Source organism: Nicotiana tomentosiformis, chromosome 11 (genome assembly GCF_000390325.3).
Source record: "Nicotiana tomentosiformis chromosome 11, ASM39032v3, whole genome shotgun sequence".
NCBI classification, from domain to species: domain Eukaryota; kingdom Viridiplantae; phylum Streptophyta; class Magnoliopsida; order Solanales; family Solanaceae; genus Nicotiana; species Nicotiana tomentosiformis.
In genome coordinates, this window is record NC_090822.1 from 127,053,261 (window position 1) to 127,068,798 (window position 15,538).

General features: G+C 34.0%; 1 protein-coding gene across 4 annotated transcripts in view; it reads left to right on the plus strand.

Annotated features, from left to right (window-relative positions):
* Positions 1–13,495, plus strand: part of LOC104103528 (uncharacterized) — an 82,182-nt gene extending 68,687 nt beyond the window's left edge. The window contains exons 1-19 of one of the 4 annotated variants that reach the window (XR_011411899.1): positions 3,773–5,170; positions 5,335–5,541; positions 6,655–6,759; positions 6,841–6,906; positions 6,992–7,156; positions 7,643–7,717; positions 7,799–7,929; positions 8,344–8,482; positions 8,584–8,653; positions 8,752–8,879; positions 8,991–9,047; positions 9,469–9,747; positions 9,841–9,926; positions 9,998–10,064; positions 10,153–10,219; positions 10,322–10,458; positions 11,274–11,354; positions 12,134–12,200; positions 12,513–12,561. Coding sequence is in view for 3 of the 4 variants with exons in the window: in XM_070188113.1 (XP_070044214.1) it covers positions 4,313–5,170; positions 5,335–5,541; positions 6,655–6,759; positions 6,841–6,906; positions 6,992–7,156; positions 7,643–7,717; positions 7,799–7,929; positions 8,344–8,482; positions 8,584–8,653; positions 8,752–8,879; positions 8,991–9,047; positions 9,469–9,747; positions 9,841–9,926; positions 9,998–10,064; positions 10,153–10,219; positions 10,322–10,458; positions 11,274–11,315 (2,679 nt within the window). In the remaining variant the exon portion in view is untranslated. Of the gene's footprint in view, positions 1–3,772; positions 5,171–5,334; positions 5,542–6,654; positions 6,760–6,840; positions 6,907–6,991; positions 7,157–7,642; positions 7,718–7,798; positions 7,930–8,343; positions 8,483–8,583; positions 8,654–8,751; positions 8,880–8,990; positions 9,048–9,468; positions 9,748–9,840; positions 9,927–9,997; positions 10,065–10,152; positions 10,220–10,321; positions 10,459–11,273; positions 12,201–12,512 lie in introns of those variants that run through there. The other 3 variants (XM_070188113.1, XM_070188105.1, XM_070188110.1) reach the window with 3 other exon arrangements.
* The last annotated feature ends 2,043 nt before the right edge of the window (positions 13,496–15,538 follow it).

The window sequence follows — 15,538 nt, forward strand, 5'->3', positions numbered from 1 at the left end:
AATATAGATTGTGTATGTGTCAAAGTAATGGCAAAACTTCTTCAAAAATGGCAGCCCACATGTAACTTTTTTTGTGTGTGTTTAAAGTTGCTTTTTCTTTAATCATTGACAATTAGTGGGCCAAATCTATAATCAAACCCACTCCACTTATTAAAAGGGAATCGAATTCCGACTTTTTCACGCAACAATAAGATTAAGATAAGAAAAAGAGACCACAAGAAAACAACAAAAGAAAAGAAATGCCGTGGGTGGCCAATTTTTAAGATGCTATTTATTATCGGCAAAGGGTTAAATATACTTTTTTACTTTCGAAAATGATTTAAGAATATTCCTTGTTATACCATTGGGTTATCTATACCCTTGCAGTCATATTTTGGGTTCAAATATACTCATCATTTAAACGGAGGGACACGTGTCATCGTCATGTTGGTCAATTCTAAATATCTCCTAATTAATTAAAAAGACTCATTACTCATACCCAAAAAATATTTTATTTTTTGTAAAAACCGAAAAAAACTGAAATTATTTTTACTAAACAAACTGCTTTAAAAACTGAAAAATATTTTCTAAAACAATATTTTTGTAAAAACTGAAAATAAAAACTGAAAAATAATTTTCTAAAGCAATTAAAAACTGGAAAAAACTGAAATATTTTTAACTAAAAACTGAAAAAAAAGAAAATATTTGTCTTTTCCGTTTTTACAAAAACATTGCTTTAGAAAATTGCTTTTTAGTTTTTTTTTTCAGTTTTTACAAAAATATTTTTCAGCTTTTTTTAAATCAGTTTTTTTGTAAAAACTAGAATAAAAAATATTTTCATTTTTTTCAGTTTTTAGTAAAAATAAATTAAGTTTTTTCCAGTTTTTACAAAAAAATTGCTTTAGAAAATTGATTTTCAGCTCTTTTTTTCCAGTTTTTATAAAAATATTATTTTAGAAAATATTTTTCAGTTTTTTCTAAAGCAGTATTTTTATAAAAACTGAAAAAAGAATTTTTTTTTCGTTTTTTTCAGTTTTTAGTAAAAATAATTTTATTTTTTCCAGTTTTTACAAAAATAATTGCTTTAAAATATTGCTTTTCGGGTATGGGTAATAGGTCTTTTTAATTAATTAGAAGATATTTAGAATTGACCAACATGACGATGATACGTGTACCTCCGTTTAAATGAGGGGTATATTTGAACCCAAAGTATGACTGCAGAAGTATAGATAACTCAATAGTATAACGAGGGGTATTCTTAGACCATTTTCGAAAGTAGAGGGTGTATTTGGCCCTTTGCCGATTTAATATTTGACCACCAATTTCAATGTTGAACATATATAGTCACTACTTTATTATAATTAATATGAATAGACGTTTTTACCCTTTCTTTATCTCTTTTCTTTTCAACCCTTTTTCATTATCAAAATCTCAAAACCCTCGCTTCTCTCCAGCACTTAAGCTCTCGTTTCTTCTCAGAAAATTTGGGTATGCAAATCAATTGGGTGTTCAAAATATTTGTTGGGAAATACCTTTGTGAGTTGATTCTACAAATTTGGACCATTTGTGATCTAATTTGCTAGGGTTTGTCGAAAATTGCGAAGCCGATTTTGGAGAAGACGACCACCTGGGCTTTGTTGATTTTGTAAAAATTGAATCAAATTAGCTACTATGATTTGTTTGTACTGCTATTGGGAAGTTATATTCCTTACTTGAGTTTGTTTTGTGGGGATTAAACGAGAATCAAGTTCAGTTTCTGAAATGTCCTCAACTTCTAGACATTAAGTGAAACAAGTAAACATTAGAACATAATTTTCTAAACGTCCTAAAATATTGAACTGGGAATCTAATATTGAGGACAAACATTTCTGAAATGTCCTTAACTTCTCGACATTAAGAGAAACAAGTAAATGTTAGGATATAATTTTCTAAATGTCTTGAAATATTGAACTAGTAATCTAATATTGAGGACAAACGTTTCTAAAATGTCCTTTAACTTTTGGACATTAAGCGAACCATGTCCTTAATATTTACACAACACTCATGAAGTTAAGGATATTATGTCCTTAACATTTACATTACACACATGAAGTTAAGGACACCATGTCCTTAACATTTACACTACACATATGAAGTTAATGACATGATGTCCTAAAATTTTAACAACAGAAGATGCAAATACATGACACTTTGTCTTTAATATTTACACAACACTCATGAAGTTAAGGACAATGTGTCCTTAATATTTACACAACACCCCTGAAGTTAAGGACACCATGTACTTAACATTTACATTGCACATATGAAATTAAGGAAATCATGTCCTAAAGTTTAAAACATAAAGTGCTAATTCAAGTAGGGGTGGACGTCGGTCGGTTCAGTTCGATTTTGTAGAATTTCGGTTCGGTTAATTTGATTTTCGGTTTGTGATTTTAATAACAAAAACCGAACCATAATAACTTCGGTTCGGTTCGATTTATTCATGTTCGGTTCGGTTTAATCGGTTTTAAGCCATAACAAAAATAATACGAAACAACGAAAATAAATTACTTTTTGCGGCCGATGCAAGTGCTTCTATTGTCAATAGTGAAAAACATAGCTAGAAAAATTGGGTAAAACAGCAAACTGTCCATTCACTGTATTTCAAATAGAGAAAGAAAAACTGCCTAATAAAAAATAAAAAAAGGATGTGTCTTTTTGAGATGACATGCATGAAACTAAAAGATGAATAAATATCAAATCAGAAAAATAAGGACAATGTAACAAGTAGACTGAAGGTCTTATTATTACAATTAATTCTCATGCGAATATTTTTGCAGTGGTATTCCCTGAGATCTTCCCCACGTCAAGGTCAAGTGCATCTTATGATATTTATCTCAACGTAAGATCTACTAAATTCTAAAAAACAATTTCTAGGCATCTATCTCATCATTGCCTATATAAACATACTATATAAGTACAACTAATATATGAAGAATATTCCAAGTTCGTAACTATTCTAGTTTTTACACCCCTTTATTTAAGAGGAGTAATATCTTTACTAATTTATTTTTCCTTTTCTTTTAGGTTGAAAATAGTACTTTAACCTAAATTAATTAAGAACGTGTGTCGGTTTAACATCTCAACAGAAGCAACATATCAACAGAAGCAACAATTCGGTTTTTCGGTTTAACCGAAAATCGAACTATTAAAATCGACCACCGAATTGAATACCGAACTTTTTAAAACTATAAACCGAAAACCGACCGAATAAATCGAATAAACCAAAATTTTCGGTTCGGTCAATTTTTTCGGTTCGGTCGGTATTATGCCCACCCCTAAATTCAAGACAGTTTGTCCTTAATATTTACACAACACTCGTGAAGTTAAGGATACCATGTCTAGAAGAAGGGTATTTTTATTCGGACGAGTAAAAGTTTATTAAAGCACTGACTAAAGAGTAAATATATTTTAAACAATGACTAAAGAGTAAATATAAGTCTAATTAGTAGCTAACATTGCGCTTCCCCATAGATTTCCCCTATATTGATTATGCATTTATGCTACTACCTATGGTTTAGATATATAGGGAAAGAGCTATTTTTTTAAGAATATTTAATAATTGACAAATTGTTACAATTTTCAAGCACGTTTTTTTTCTAAATTTAAGCTTATTATGCCAAAAAATCTAGAGCTCTTTTTTTAAGAATATAGTAATAGTAATCTATATAATATAAAATAAAATAAAAATAATATAGGACAATACGGTACACTATACAGGGCACTATTCTCGAACCCGAGACATAAAGCTCCCATCCAAACAATAACAGAGAAAAATATTTAGTAAAGCAGAGAAAGAATATTTGCCCGTTGACTTTTATCTCAATCATTTAGATTTTATCAATTGATCAGACTTACTTGTATGTTCTATTTGAGTCAACACCCTTAAATAATTGATGTATCGCAGTACTAAGGAAGAACATATACTGAGAAATTTTGCAGATGGAGGGGATTTCGTTTGAAAGCCTTGTTTCCGAATACCTGTGCGAAACCGAAGAAAAACATTCGGTGGCTGTGTCAATGATCAACTTGATGTTTCAGAAGGATCCAAATTCCTTTGCTCTTAAACTTGATGTTGGTTCTTCACATGATGACATTGATTTCCGTACCAAGTGTGTTACCCTCTTTTTCACGTTGGTTAATGATGACTTGTGCCATTGGAACAGTTTAAGCGTTTCAACTCAATCCATTTTAAAGACTAATCTCCTTATGCGTCTCAAGCTCGAACAATCAACATACATCAACGAAATGCTCTTTGAAACCGTTTTGGCTCTAGCTGCTTCACTTCTCCCCAATGACAAATTGGCCTGAATTATTGTCATTCTTGTATCATTGCGTCACTGATTCCAATTCAAACAAGCTGTTAAAAGACTCAGTTTTCTCAATATTTTGCTTTCTAGGTGAAGTGATTGGCGAAAAATTGGTTCCTTGGGTACGAGATTTGCACCCTTTCTTCCTTAATACACTGAATGACGATACACTCGATATCAATGTGAGGATCATGGCCATGTTTCCAGTGCACATGTTCATCCAGTGCACACCGAGTTCATATGAAAAGGAGCGGTTTCAGGATTTACTGCCAGGGATGATGAAAACACTGACTGACGCATTAATAACGAATGGGGAACATCAGGAGGCAGCACAAGCCGCCCTGGGTAGTCTTATACAGTTGGCGAAGAATGAGCCTAGGTTTTTGAGGCTGCAACTAGTGGAAGTGGTTAATACCATGTTTGAGATAGCAGAGGCTAAGATTTTGCAAGAATGTACAAGGCGCTTGGCAATTGAGTTTCTGTTAACTTTGGTAGAGGCGAGGGAGAAAGTCCCCGGTATGATGAAGAAGCTGCCACGGTTTATTGACACTTGTTTCACAATGTTTTTGAATTTGATACTGGATATTAAAGATGAACCTAGTTGGCATAGTGCTGAGGGTGCAGAGATAAACGACCACATTTATAGTAACTGGAATCGATGGACAGTGGACAACTACCTTTATGGTGCCGCCTGTTTATGCCGGTTTTCTAAAGCATTAGGTGGCAACACTATTGCTCCTATTGCCATAGAACAGCTGAGTTCTTACGTGGTTGCCCCTGAGTGGGAGAAACGCCACGCAGCTCTCATTGCACTTGTTCAAATTGTTAGAGGTAGCTCAAAGGTACAACTCTTTTTCATTAATTAGTGTATTCATGGGATTATTTTGTAGCATTTAAGAGGTGCTCTTTTGCCAGGATATAAGATAGTTTGCCCACACGGCCTTATTTGTTTTAGCTTAATTTTCTTAGGCTGTTAAGCTTGAACCCATGGTTTTTCTGTTTATAGGTGATGATGATCAAGTATTTGGAGCAAGTAGTGAATATGGTCCTGCATTCTTTTCGAGATCCTCATCCTCGAGTCAGATGGGCTGCCATTAATGCAATTTGCTATTTGTCGACTGACTTCTGTCCAGATTTGCAAGAACAGTATCATAACCAAGTATTGCCAGCATTAGCTGCAGCTATGGATGATTTTCAAAATCCTCGAGTGCAGGTTTGACCTTTGGTTATATGAAACCTTTATGGTCATATAATAGCAGCTATAAGATAATTTATTATTATTGATACAGGAAACGAACAGCAAAAGTATCTATCTTGTTGCACCTTTACAATGGGGTTACATATTCCATAAAGTTGATGATCTATAACTTGGTATAGGTTTAGCGAGTTGAATCTTTAAAGTTTTGTGTTGTTATCCTTAGGCAGAATAAGTACTTAACTTTACATATTTTACTATTTTCGGCTGATAAGAATCCTCGGCTTAAACAGGAACACAATAACCTCATTGTTGGTGCAATATAACTCTATATCGGACTAATTATTTTATTGCATCTGCTTAAGTTCTTGTGTTCTAGATGTAACTTCTGAATATTTTGAGAAGGTCTCTTGACTATAACACCTGTTGTGATTCACCACCCTCTAAGGGGCTCAAGCTGATACAAATACTCCATGAACAAGCACCTGGAGGAAAACAAAGAAGACAATAGAGGGAAAAAGGGGAGGAAGGGAGTGAGAATCACAGACTCATAACCCAATTGTATTTTGGAGTCAATTTATATTCCGGAAAAGCAGATTTGAAATTTGCCATCAATGAGCCGAAACAACACAAAGCTCGTAAAAGTAGAAACATGGAAGATGGAAGATTAGACACCAAACACTAAGTCCACAAATTTGGACACCACATATTTGGCTGGGGTGGCAACGGATCCAGATGATTGCTTTGGAAATATTTTCCGGCTGGATTTTGCAGTGGTTATGGCTAAAAATGGGGTGGTGAAGATGGTGAGGGAAGAGGATGCAAGTTTTCTTTAAAGCTAATGACACGTGTACGTTGCCAACTCATTAAAAGTGGGGCCGACATGTTGTGCCGTTAGCAGGAGGGGTAATTTTAAGCCTGAAAATAGCGTTGTGTGTATTTATGGACTAAAAGGTGGACAAAGGTTAATTTTAAACCATTTACTAAACAAAAGGGATAGCTTTGGCCCTTTTCAGAATAGAGTTTGAAGAATTCGTAGTGTAAAGATTTGATACAGCTGTGTCATTGCTGCTTCATTCAGTTCAAAATACCTACAATGTTACTCGTTTTACTCTCTTTGCGTTTTCATAGGCATGTGCATCTACAGCTGTCGTGATGTTCGTACTTGCACTTAAAGAGCCAATAAGCTTTTCCCACATAGATGAAATACTTAACAAACTGCTTGTACTTCTACAGGTATGCAAAGATAGATTTGTTATAAAGGTAGATTACTGTTAACGAGTCTTAAGAGATTCATTGCTGTTGTCTGAAATGCAGAATGACAATCAAATGGTTCAAGATGAAGCATTATTTGCATTGGGTAGTGTAGCTGATTTCTCTAAGGTATTACCTACTTGCATTTATTTTTTAGTCAATTCTGTTTCTACTTATGTTGTAGCTAATGATGACTAATATATTACTTCAACAGGAGCACTTCCAAAAGTACTATGATTTTGTAATGCCATATTTAAAAACGATCCTGGTAAATGCAAATGATGAATCTAATCAGATGCTTCAAAGCAAAGTCTTGCTGTGCATAAGCAAGGTTGCGCTTGCTGCAGGCAAAGAGAAATTCAGAGATGACTTGAAGCAGGTCGTCTCCAAACTATACTTGATACTTCTCTTTGCATGTGCGTGCGATGTATTAGTGCTATGGGATAAACTTATCTACAGTTCCGGTATTTATACCATGGCACAAAGGTTTATCATGGTTTATTGATAATTTGAGGTGAAAATATATGTTAATTAACCATGATTAAGTGAAAAGTGTGCTCAAATGACACATGTCATATGCTCATTGTTTTGGCGTAAACATAATATTCATTTCACAATGCCATTGCAGATGGTATGACTTTTCTCTTGTTTGCATTTGCTATGCTTTGTCGGATGGCTTTTCCATAGACAAACCATATTTGGGATCAATGACTAATGCCTCATATATTTTCTCCTCCTAGTTCCTTTTTGGTCCAACATTCTGCATCTCTCTTGGCATTCTTTTCTTCTCTTGGTGGTGTGATCTTATCCATTCATTCATTTCTAAACGCAGACCTTCCTTTCTATATGTTTTGTTATATTAAAGGTTATGGAAGTGCTTAAGTACTCTTTACAAGAATCACATGTGACAGAGTATAAAAATATTCTTCGCTGTCTAAAGGTTAGTGTTAATCGTTTGGTTTTACAGGCTCAGAACTTTTTATTAGATTAGCCTCCCCATCTTTTCTTGATTTCACTGCAGGCATCGTCCAGGATTTGTGTGTGCATTGGGAAGGAATTTCTTCCTTACATGAGTATAGTCATGCCATATGCAGTTGAATGTGCTCAACTTGAGCCCGATAAGACTGTATCCTCAGATAAACTATATGATAGGTAAGTTTTTATCATTGAGGCTTGGATTTTTCATTTATCATCTTGCCAATATGGTCTCTACAGATGCCTCCTGCACCAGTCATATTTCTACTGCCGTCAGTGTTTATTTTCATCTAGTTCGGAGGTGGCCTTTCCCATTTAACAAGTGATGATTCAGTTCTGGGAGAAAGATCAATAACCAGCCTGCATATAGCTTCCCAACTTGTAGGCCATTCATTATTCCCTTTATATTTGAATACCACCCATTTCAAGAAGAACAAAATCTGATAAGTCGTATGCTTAATGGATAGCTTGGAGGATCCATACTTAATAGCACACCTAGACTTCCACATCTCCCAACAGATAACAACACGAGTGATTCTCAAAATAATTCGGGCTACCAGGGATATCTTGCTTAAGTTTCACATTTTACAGTATGCACAAAGTCATGTTTGGGGGTGAAATGATATGTATCTATGGAAGTGACCTCCTAGAAGGGAAATCAGTATTGTGTTCGGCTCTTCAAGTATATGCTCAGATATTGGGGGAAGATTTCTACCCATGGATTCTCCAGGTTAGCATGAACGATCACTAGTACATTTACTTTTCTTCATGTGTTGTTAAGTGGATTCAAAAAATTAACAGGTGATATTTATGTCTTAAACCCTGAAACAGGCTGCTTCAATTTTAATTCCGCTTCTGAAATTCTATATCCACTCTTATGTCAGGAAATGTGCTAGTTGTGGTAAAATATCTCATGCTTTGATCATATGGTTTCCAATTCTTTTTTCTTTAACTTCTCGAATTCCTTATGAGATATTGTTTTAATCTGTGGTGGTTAAGCAATGGTATCCTTGTTGCGTTCTGCTAAACTGGCGGTAGAGAAAGAGAATGCTCAAGGTGGAAACAAGTGGTACTTCAAGCAGTTGCCTGGCCGTATAATATTGGCTTTGGGGGACGCATTGTATTCGGTTGCCTTCAACACATTAATATTTACGGTTTCTTTTTCCTGTTGGGAAAAGGTTTGAGCTCCATTTATCTGAACAAGGAGAAAGTGACACTTCAATTGCTGTTGCATGCAGGAGCCTGAGACAAAATTATGTGAAAAGATATTGCGGGAATTGAATAATTGCCTAAATGTACGTCAGGTTATGATGGTTTCTTTACTTTTCAGGAATTGACTGTATGCAGTTTCTTTTCAAGCTTTTTGTGTCCATTATGATAAGCAACACACTTGTCCATGCTCATAAGAATGAAAGTATAAAATAGGACAACCTTGTACATAGCAAGACCTGGAGACGAGTAATAAATTGCATAGAGTAAGATCTTCAGGGAAAAGTAAAATAGGAGCGGCGGACTTGGTCATTCTTAGTCTGTGCGTGGGCACATGCAGAATTAATAGTTATTCCTACAAAAGACATACTTGGACCGTAACAAAATGCTTAAGAATTGAAACGTGGACTAGAATTTACCATAAATCCTATATTTACAAAAGTTCCCTTGACATGAGTTAGAACGGCAGCTTTCACTTCTTATGGTCCTTTTTGTGTCTTCTTTCAGATCGGTGGAACACTTCTCAATGAAGATCAGGTTCATAGAATCACATATGCGATAAAGCACGTCATTATAGAAAGTTCACGTAGAAAAGGAAAACTCACAGAGAGAGAGAAATCAGAAGACTTTGATGCTGAGGAAGCTGAATTGCTGAGGGAGGAAAGAGAGCTAGAAGAAAAAGTATTTTATAGGGTTAGTTGCATATTGTTGACATTGATCAAAACGTTCAAGGCTGCTTTCTTGCCTTTCCTTGATGAGCTTTCCTCATATCTAATGCCTATGACAGTGAGTTTCAGCTTATGGTAACCATTGACGTTTCGATCCCCTAGGTTGTTTTCCACCAATATTTCTCATTGTTCTTTTTTCACTACTTGAAAGGGCAAGGATAAAACAGCTCAAGAGAGAAGTGCATGTGTAAATATCTTTAATAAACTTGTGGAGGAATGCAACGAATCAGCTCTACAGTAGGTCTATCTTTATGAGTTTTTTCTTAAATAAGGTCACAATTATGATAGTTACTTTCTGTTCAAACCAGGTATTATAATATATGTCTTCCTTTTCTTTTGGACTCAAGCAACGACGAAAATCCAGTTCTTAGAGAGGTTTGTGCATCTTGGCGGTTGGGATAGTTTTCAGTCATGTGACATTTGCTGTATGATTCATTATAACACCATTTGATGTCATGTTCAGAATGCGCTTTATGGACTTGGGCTTTGTGCGGAATATGGTGGTTTAGTTTTCAAACCATTTATCGGAGGTATGATATCGTTGAATGTGATATTGAGATTCTTCTCATCACAAGGAAGTGGACGAAGAGTGATATAATCTTGTATTTACTAAATCTCATGACGTGATTCAGAGGCTCTTTCAAGGATCAATGTTGTGATAACACATCTACATGCTCTTGCACCTGAGAATGAACAGGCATATCATGATGCTGTTTTTGCACTTGGCCAGATATGTCAGTTTCATCGGGAAAGTATTGACTCTACGCAGGTGCGGTTTTCTGGGAATCCCTAATGTTTTATTGCTCAACTCATACACACACATATATACATGCATTTAGATTTTGTTTTTGTAATTCACTACTAACTTCATTTTATGTTTGCACTTGCGATGACCAGCTTTTTGTCCTACAAATTTTAAAATTTGAAAGTCAGTATACCAGCGTGATAAATGATTGCAATAAACTAGGAAGATAGACACATGGTGCTCGTTTTAAGTTTTAACCACTCATATAGTGATTTACAAGAATTTTCTATTCTTCTTATATAATCTTTTAGTTGAACGCAAGGAAAAAATATTTTCTAGATGCATATACCCTGTGATTCCAACTTCTTTCCATTTTAGATATATAAATTCTAGTGGATAGTTTACATTCCAGCTTATTTAGTTTAGTCAGCTTACGAAAAGGAAAGTTTAGACACTTTTATTTATTAAAAGGAAACATAAGACTTTTCCTGTACCACATACATTATCAGTACTTTTCCTTGTTTTGAAGAAACTGGATTGCTAACATGGTGCTTTAATTATCCTGTAGCTGAGGGTATTTAGTCAGCTTACGAAAAGGAGAGTTTAGACACTTTTATGTATTTAAAGGAAACATAAGGTACTTTTATGTACAACATTACATTGTCAGTACTTTTCCTTGTTTTGAAGAAATTGGATTGCTAACATGGTGCTTGGTGTTTGGTACAACTGAATATTACTTTTGTTTACACCTTTTGTGCATATGCTCACCATATCAGGATTTTGGCAAACCATGTCGCTTTTATTCTTCCAAGATTTCTCATTCCAAATTTTTTTGGTAGATTATTCCGGCTTGGTTGAATTGTCTGCCTATAAGAATGTAACATGGTTGTTCACGACCAGCTCTGTTCAATGGTCGAAAGGTACTGTACTGGACTAGCCTGTTCTAGTTTTTATCATCATCTGCTCTTTACTTTACTTTTCAGGTCTTCTTTTTGTTAAGGCGACTGATTGCCAAGGCAGGTTACAAGATTATTAATGACAACCAATCTTTACTAATTTCAAATATTCAATTGTTTTGGGGTTTTGTCAACTCATTTGTTGGCCAACTACCTTTCAGCAATTGTTTCACATTACTCCCAACGTTTTGGTGTATCAATTGTAAAACTAGAAGAAGAAAAAAAGGATCACAAAATAGCAACATATGATTTAAAATATTTTCTGTAGATAAAAGTACGAGTGTTCTTATAATAGCATGCATGATGCATATATTCCACATGATATTCCTAATTTCAGTTATATATTAGGAAAATTACGCGACCATTAGCCAAACAAAATGCTTGAAGTAATATTATAGTATTGTGTCTATTTTCAAAGTTATGATGGTGCAACTAGAAAATATCTGTTACATTTGGTTTAACAGAATTTGGTTAGCAGTTGCAATCTTGAATCTTGACAAAAGGCTTTTCTGCTAAATTAAAAGATCACCATGTTCTTTCTAATGTTAGATGAATTATTAAACTATAATCTTTGTAGCATTTGTCGGGTTGACTTGATCATCTTATTGGTTGTTACTATGATTAGTCTATTTTTCCATTCAGCAAATTGAACACTAGCTGAAGTTTGCAAACTCTAATATGTTGTCTTTTAAATCCATTTCTTTCTATTCTTTAACGTTTTAGCAAATTTTCTCGCTTTGCAGGTCAGACAGAAAACTTTTGGGTCCCAAATATGAGCACTTCCCAAAACTTTTGTCAGTTTTTGCAGAGGTTATTTCGATATCAGAACCTATAGATGCCAGATTGAGTTGTTCATTTGTTCCTGATATAAATATTCTCAACTCCGATTCTTACTTTTTATCCAGTAAATTAAAGAAGTAATACAAAATCTTATTTAGTAATTTCCTTTGTATGTTAGTAATTTGTCTATCAGATCTATATTGCTTACAGCACATACAAAACGAATTTCTGATACGAAATAACATAAAACATTAATCAAAGAAGTAGATAGGTAAATAGTATCAAATTGTTGAAATAATTTGCAAAGATCTTATGTCAAATAAGTTTTGCTTTTTTCTTTAGGTTCTATGTGCTGGAAAAGATCTTGCTACTGAAGAAATGAAAAACCGAATGATTAATCCGTTGAGGAATCTTCAGAAAACAGTACCAGCAGCCACCTGGGCATCGGCATGGTCATTGCTATTGCCTCAGCAGGAGATGGAACTGGAATCCATTCTATCACATAAGGAAGATGCTAACTTGTCATCAGTGCAATCAGGGGCAAAGCTAGGTGGACGCAAGGGGCGTAAATTGAAAGGCCGTCGTCAAAAACTTATATTGCGCAAATAGGGTAAAATAATTCTCTTGACAAAAGGGAAGATGCTAGTGGAGTGGCAAAGGCGGCTTGCTTCAGGTTATAGGTTCAAACTTCAAATCCAACCGTGGCATTCTTGAAATTTTCTGATATTCTAACTCCACCGCTGAGTGCAATGAATCTATGATTTCTGCAACTTTGTGCTGTTCAAATATTTTGCTGCTCACTTCTTCCTGCAAGCATCATTCATTTTGGGGAATGGCGTTTTATATTGGCCTTCATAGGTGTGCGCGGAGTATGAGAGCCTGCAAGCTAAAGGTGGAACCTTTCCTTTACTTTTTTATTGTGTAAGTCTGAATAATACTACTATTCCAGCTGAACTTTGCTTCAATAAATTACAAATAAGGAGCCTGAACAATTATGGTGTGTGACAACCTATTATACAAATGTACAAGATTTCTGCTGACAATTTCGTTTTTCAACAAAAAGATGAAGGTATGATGCAATTTGCTAGCCAATTGCTGTTTGCTTGAATCTCATTCAGTCAACCGGTGAATAGATGGTTCCTCTACAGCTGCTCTGAACTGCTTATTATCCCAATTCAGAAGCGGCTATGTTTCATAGAGAAAGCTCTACCCCTTCCTCCATTTTCATGAAAGTTTATATAAGATATGTTGAGCAAGAAAATCAGTAAACATGATCAAGAAGTTATGTGGCACCATATTGAATCTGGTTCTCTGATTCTCCTTGATAGGCTTGTTTACTAGCTTATGATATGAAACAGCAAAATCTAATTTGGTTTAGCCCGCAAACTTCTTTGTTGGCTAACAGGTAATCTCATGGATTAGTCTCTCCGAGTCTTGGATGTTTATCAAATTTCTCGGCTTACAGGCCAGATTCAACCTTCTGGTCTCAACTAAGAGTACCTTCCACGATTTGCTTCAATTTTCGCAGAGGTAGTTTGAAACTAGAACCAGGGGCGGCCCGACGTATTTTTGGGCCTAAAGCCAAATTTTATTGAGTGGCTTAATGTTTTAATTTTTTTTTTATTATTTGAAGTCAATTTTTCTAGCTTTTTTAGATGCAAAGTTACTAATAATTTTCTTATAATCAATTTCTCCTAATAAGTCTTTCTCAATTGACAATATAGCTAACCCATTTAATCTCTCTTGAGACATTGTTGATCTTAGGTAAGATTTTATCAATTTTAATTTTGAAAAGCTTCTTTCCGCTGAAGCAACGGTAACTGAAATTGTTAACATTATTCTATAAGCAATATAGGCATTTGGAAAAGAATCAAGTCTCTTTATTTGATTGAGTATATCGATTAAACTATTATCTTCTACTTGTACTATTTTCCTTAATAATTTCAACTCAAAAAATAAATCTAAACCATCAATATCGGATTGATTATTATGCTTTAAGAAAAATTAGCAATGTGTTTTTAAATTTTCATCATTTAGTGATCTTAGCTTTTTACCACTAAATAGAAAACCAAAAATATTTTCATATGCTTCAAATTGTTCAAATCTATTTTGAAGTGAAAAAATAGACTTGTTTACTATGTATAAAAAGTAATCAACTCTAAAGGACTCTTCAAGAGACTTTGAGATTTTATTATCAACATTCTCATCAAATTTTTTCTTCCTAGATATCACACGTTTCTTACGAAATTCGGGTTCGATATTCATTTCAAATGCAATTTTCTTGGCAGAAATCATAGCAGTTACAAATCCTTCTTCTCTATATTTGTTAAAAAAAGAAATCAAACCTTTTAATTGATCTATGGCAACATCAATATGCATGTCTATTGACTGCATACTTTTGCTAACTGAATTAACAACAAATAATATATCATACCAAATAGTCATACCCAATAAAAATTCAAAATTTTCGAGTTCATATGTTACTAAGGAATTAGCTCCACTTTTAGTTTTTGGATCATCACTAATTTTTACTAATTTCAATAAAGGATCTCTTATTTGTGGAGTTTGAAATCTTATTGCTTTAATACTTTCAATACGACTTTCCCAACGAGTTTGTGACAATGATTTAAGAGTTAGACTAGGTACACTATCTTTTAATACTTTCCATCGCTTAGTAGAAGATGAAAATAGTGAATATATACGTTGTACCACTCCAAAAAATGATATAGCTTTTGTACAAGAATTAGCCATATCACAAAGTAACAAATTTAGATTATGACAACCACATGGTGTATAAAATGATCTAGGATTTATATCAAGAAGTCTTTTTTGCACTCCTTGATGTTTTTCCTTCATATTTGACCCATTATCATATCCTTGCCCTTTTAAATTATCAATATCAAGTTCAATATTTTTTTATTTCATCTATAATAATTTCAAAAAGACCTTTTCCGCTTGTATCATCTACTTTTAAAAATTCTAAAAAATATTCATTAATTTTTATTGGAGTTGCCGAAATATCCACACTCCGCAGTATAAAAGACATTTGTTCTTGAGGACTTGTATCTGGAGTGCAATCAAGTATGATAGAGAAATATTTTACTTCTATAATTTTTTCTATAATTTTATTCTTAATTTCACTTGTCAATAAGTTTATCAATTCATTTTGTATTCTATGCCCAAGGTAATGACTATGAATTTCATCATGCTTAATTCGTCGAATATGTTCTTATTCAAATCCCTACTCACTCTCTAGTCACCACTCCTCTTGCATGACGGGGTCAAATTCTGCAATCATTTCAATTAAACTTAAAAAATTTCCATTATTCTCTTGATATATCTTTTTATTTTTTCCTCTAAATGCTAAA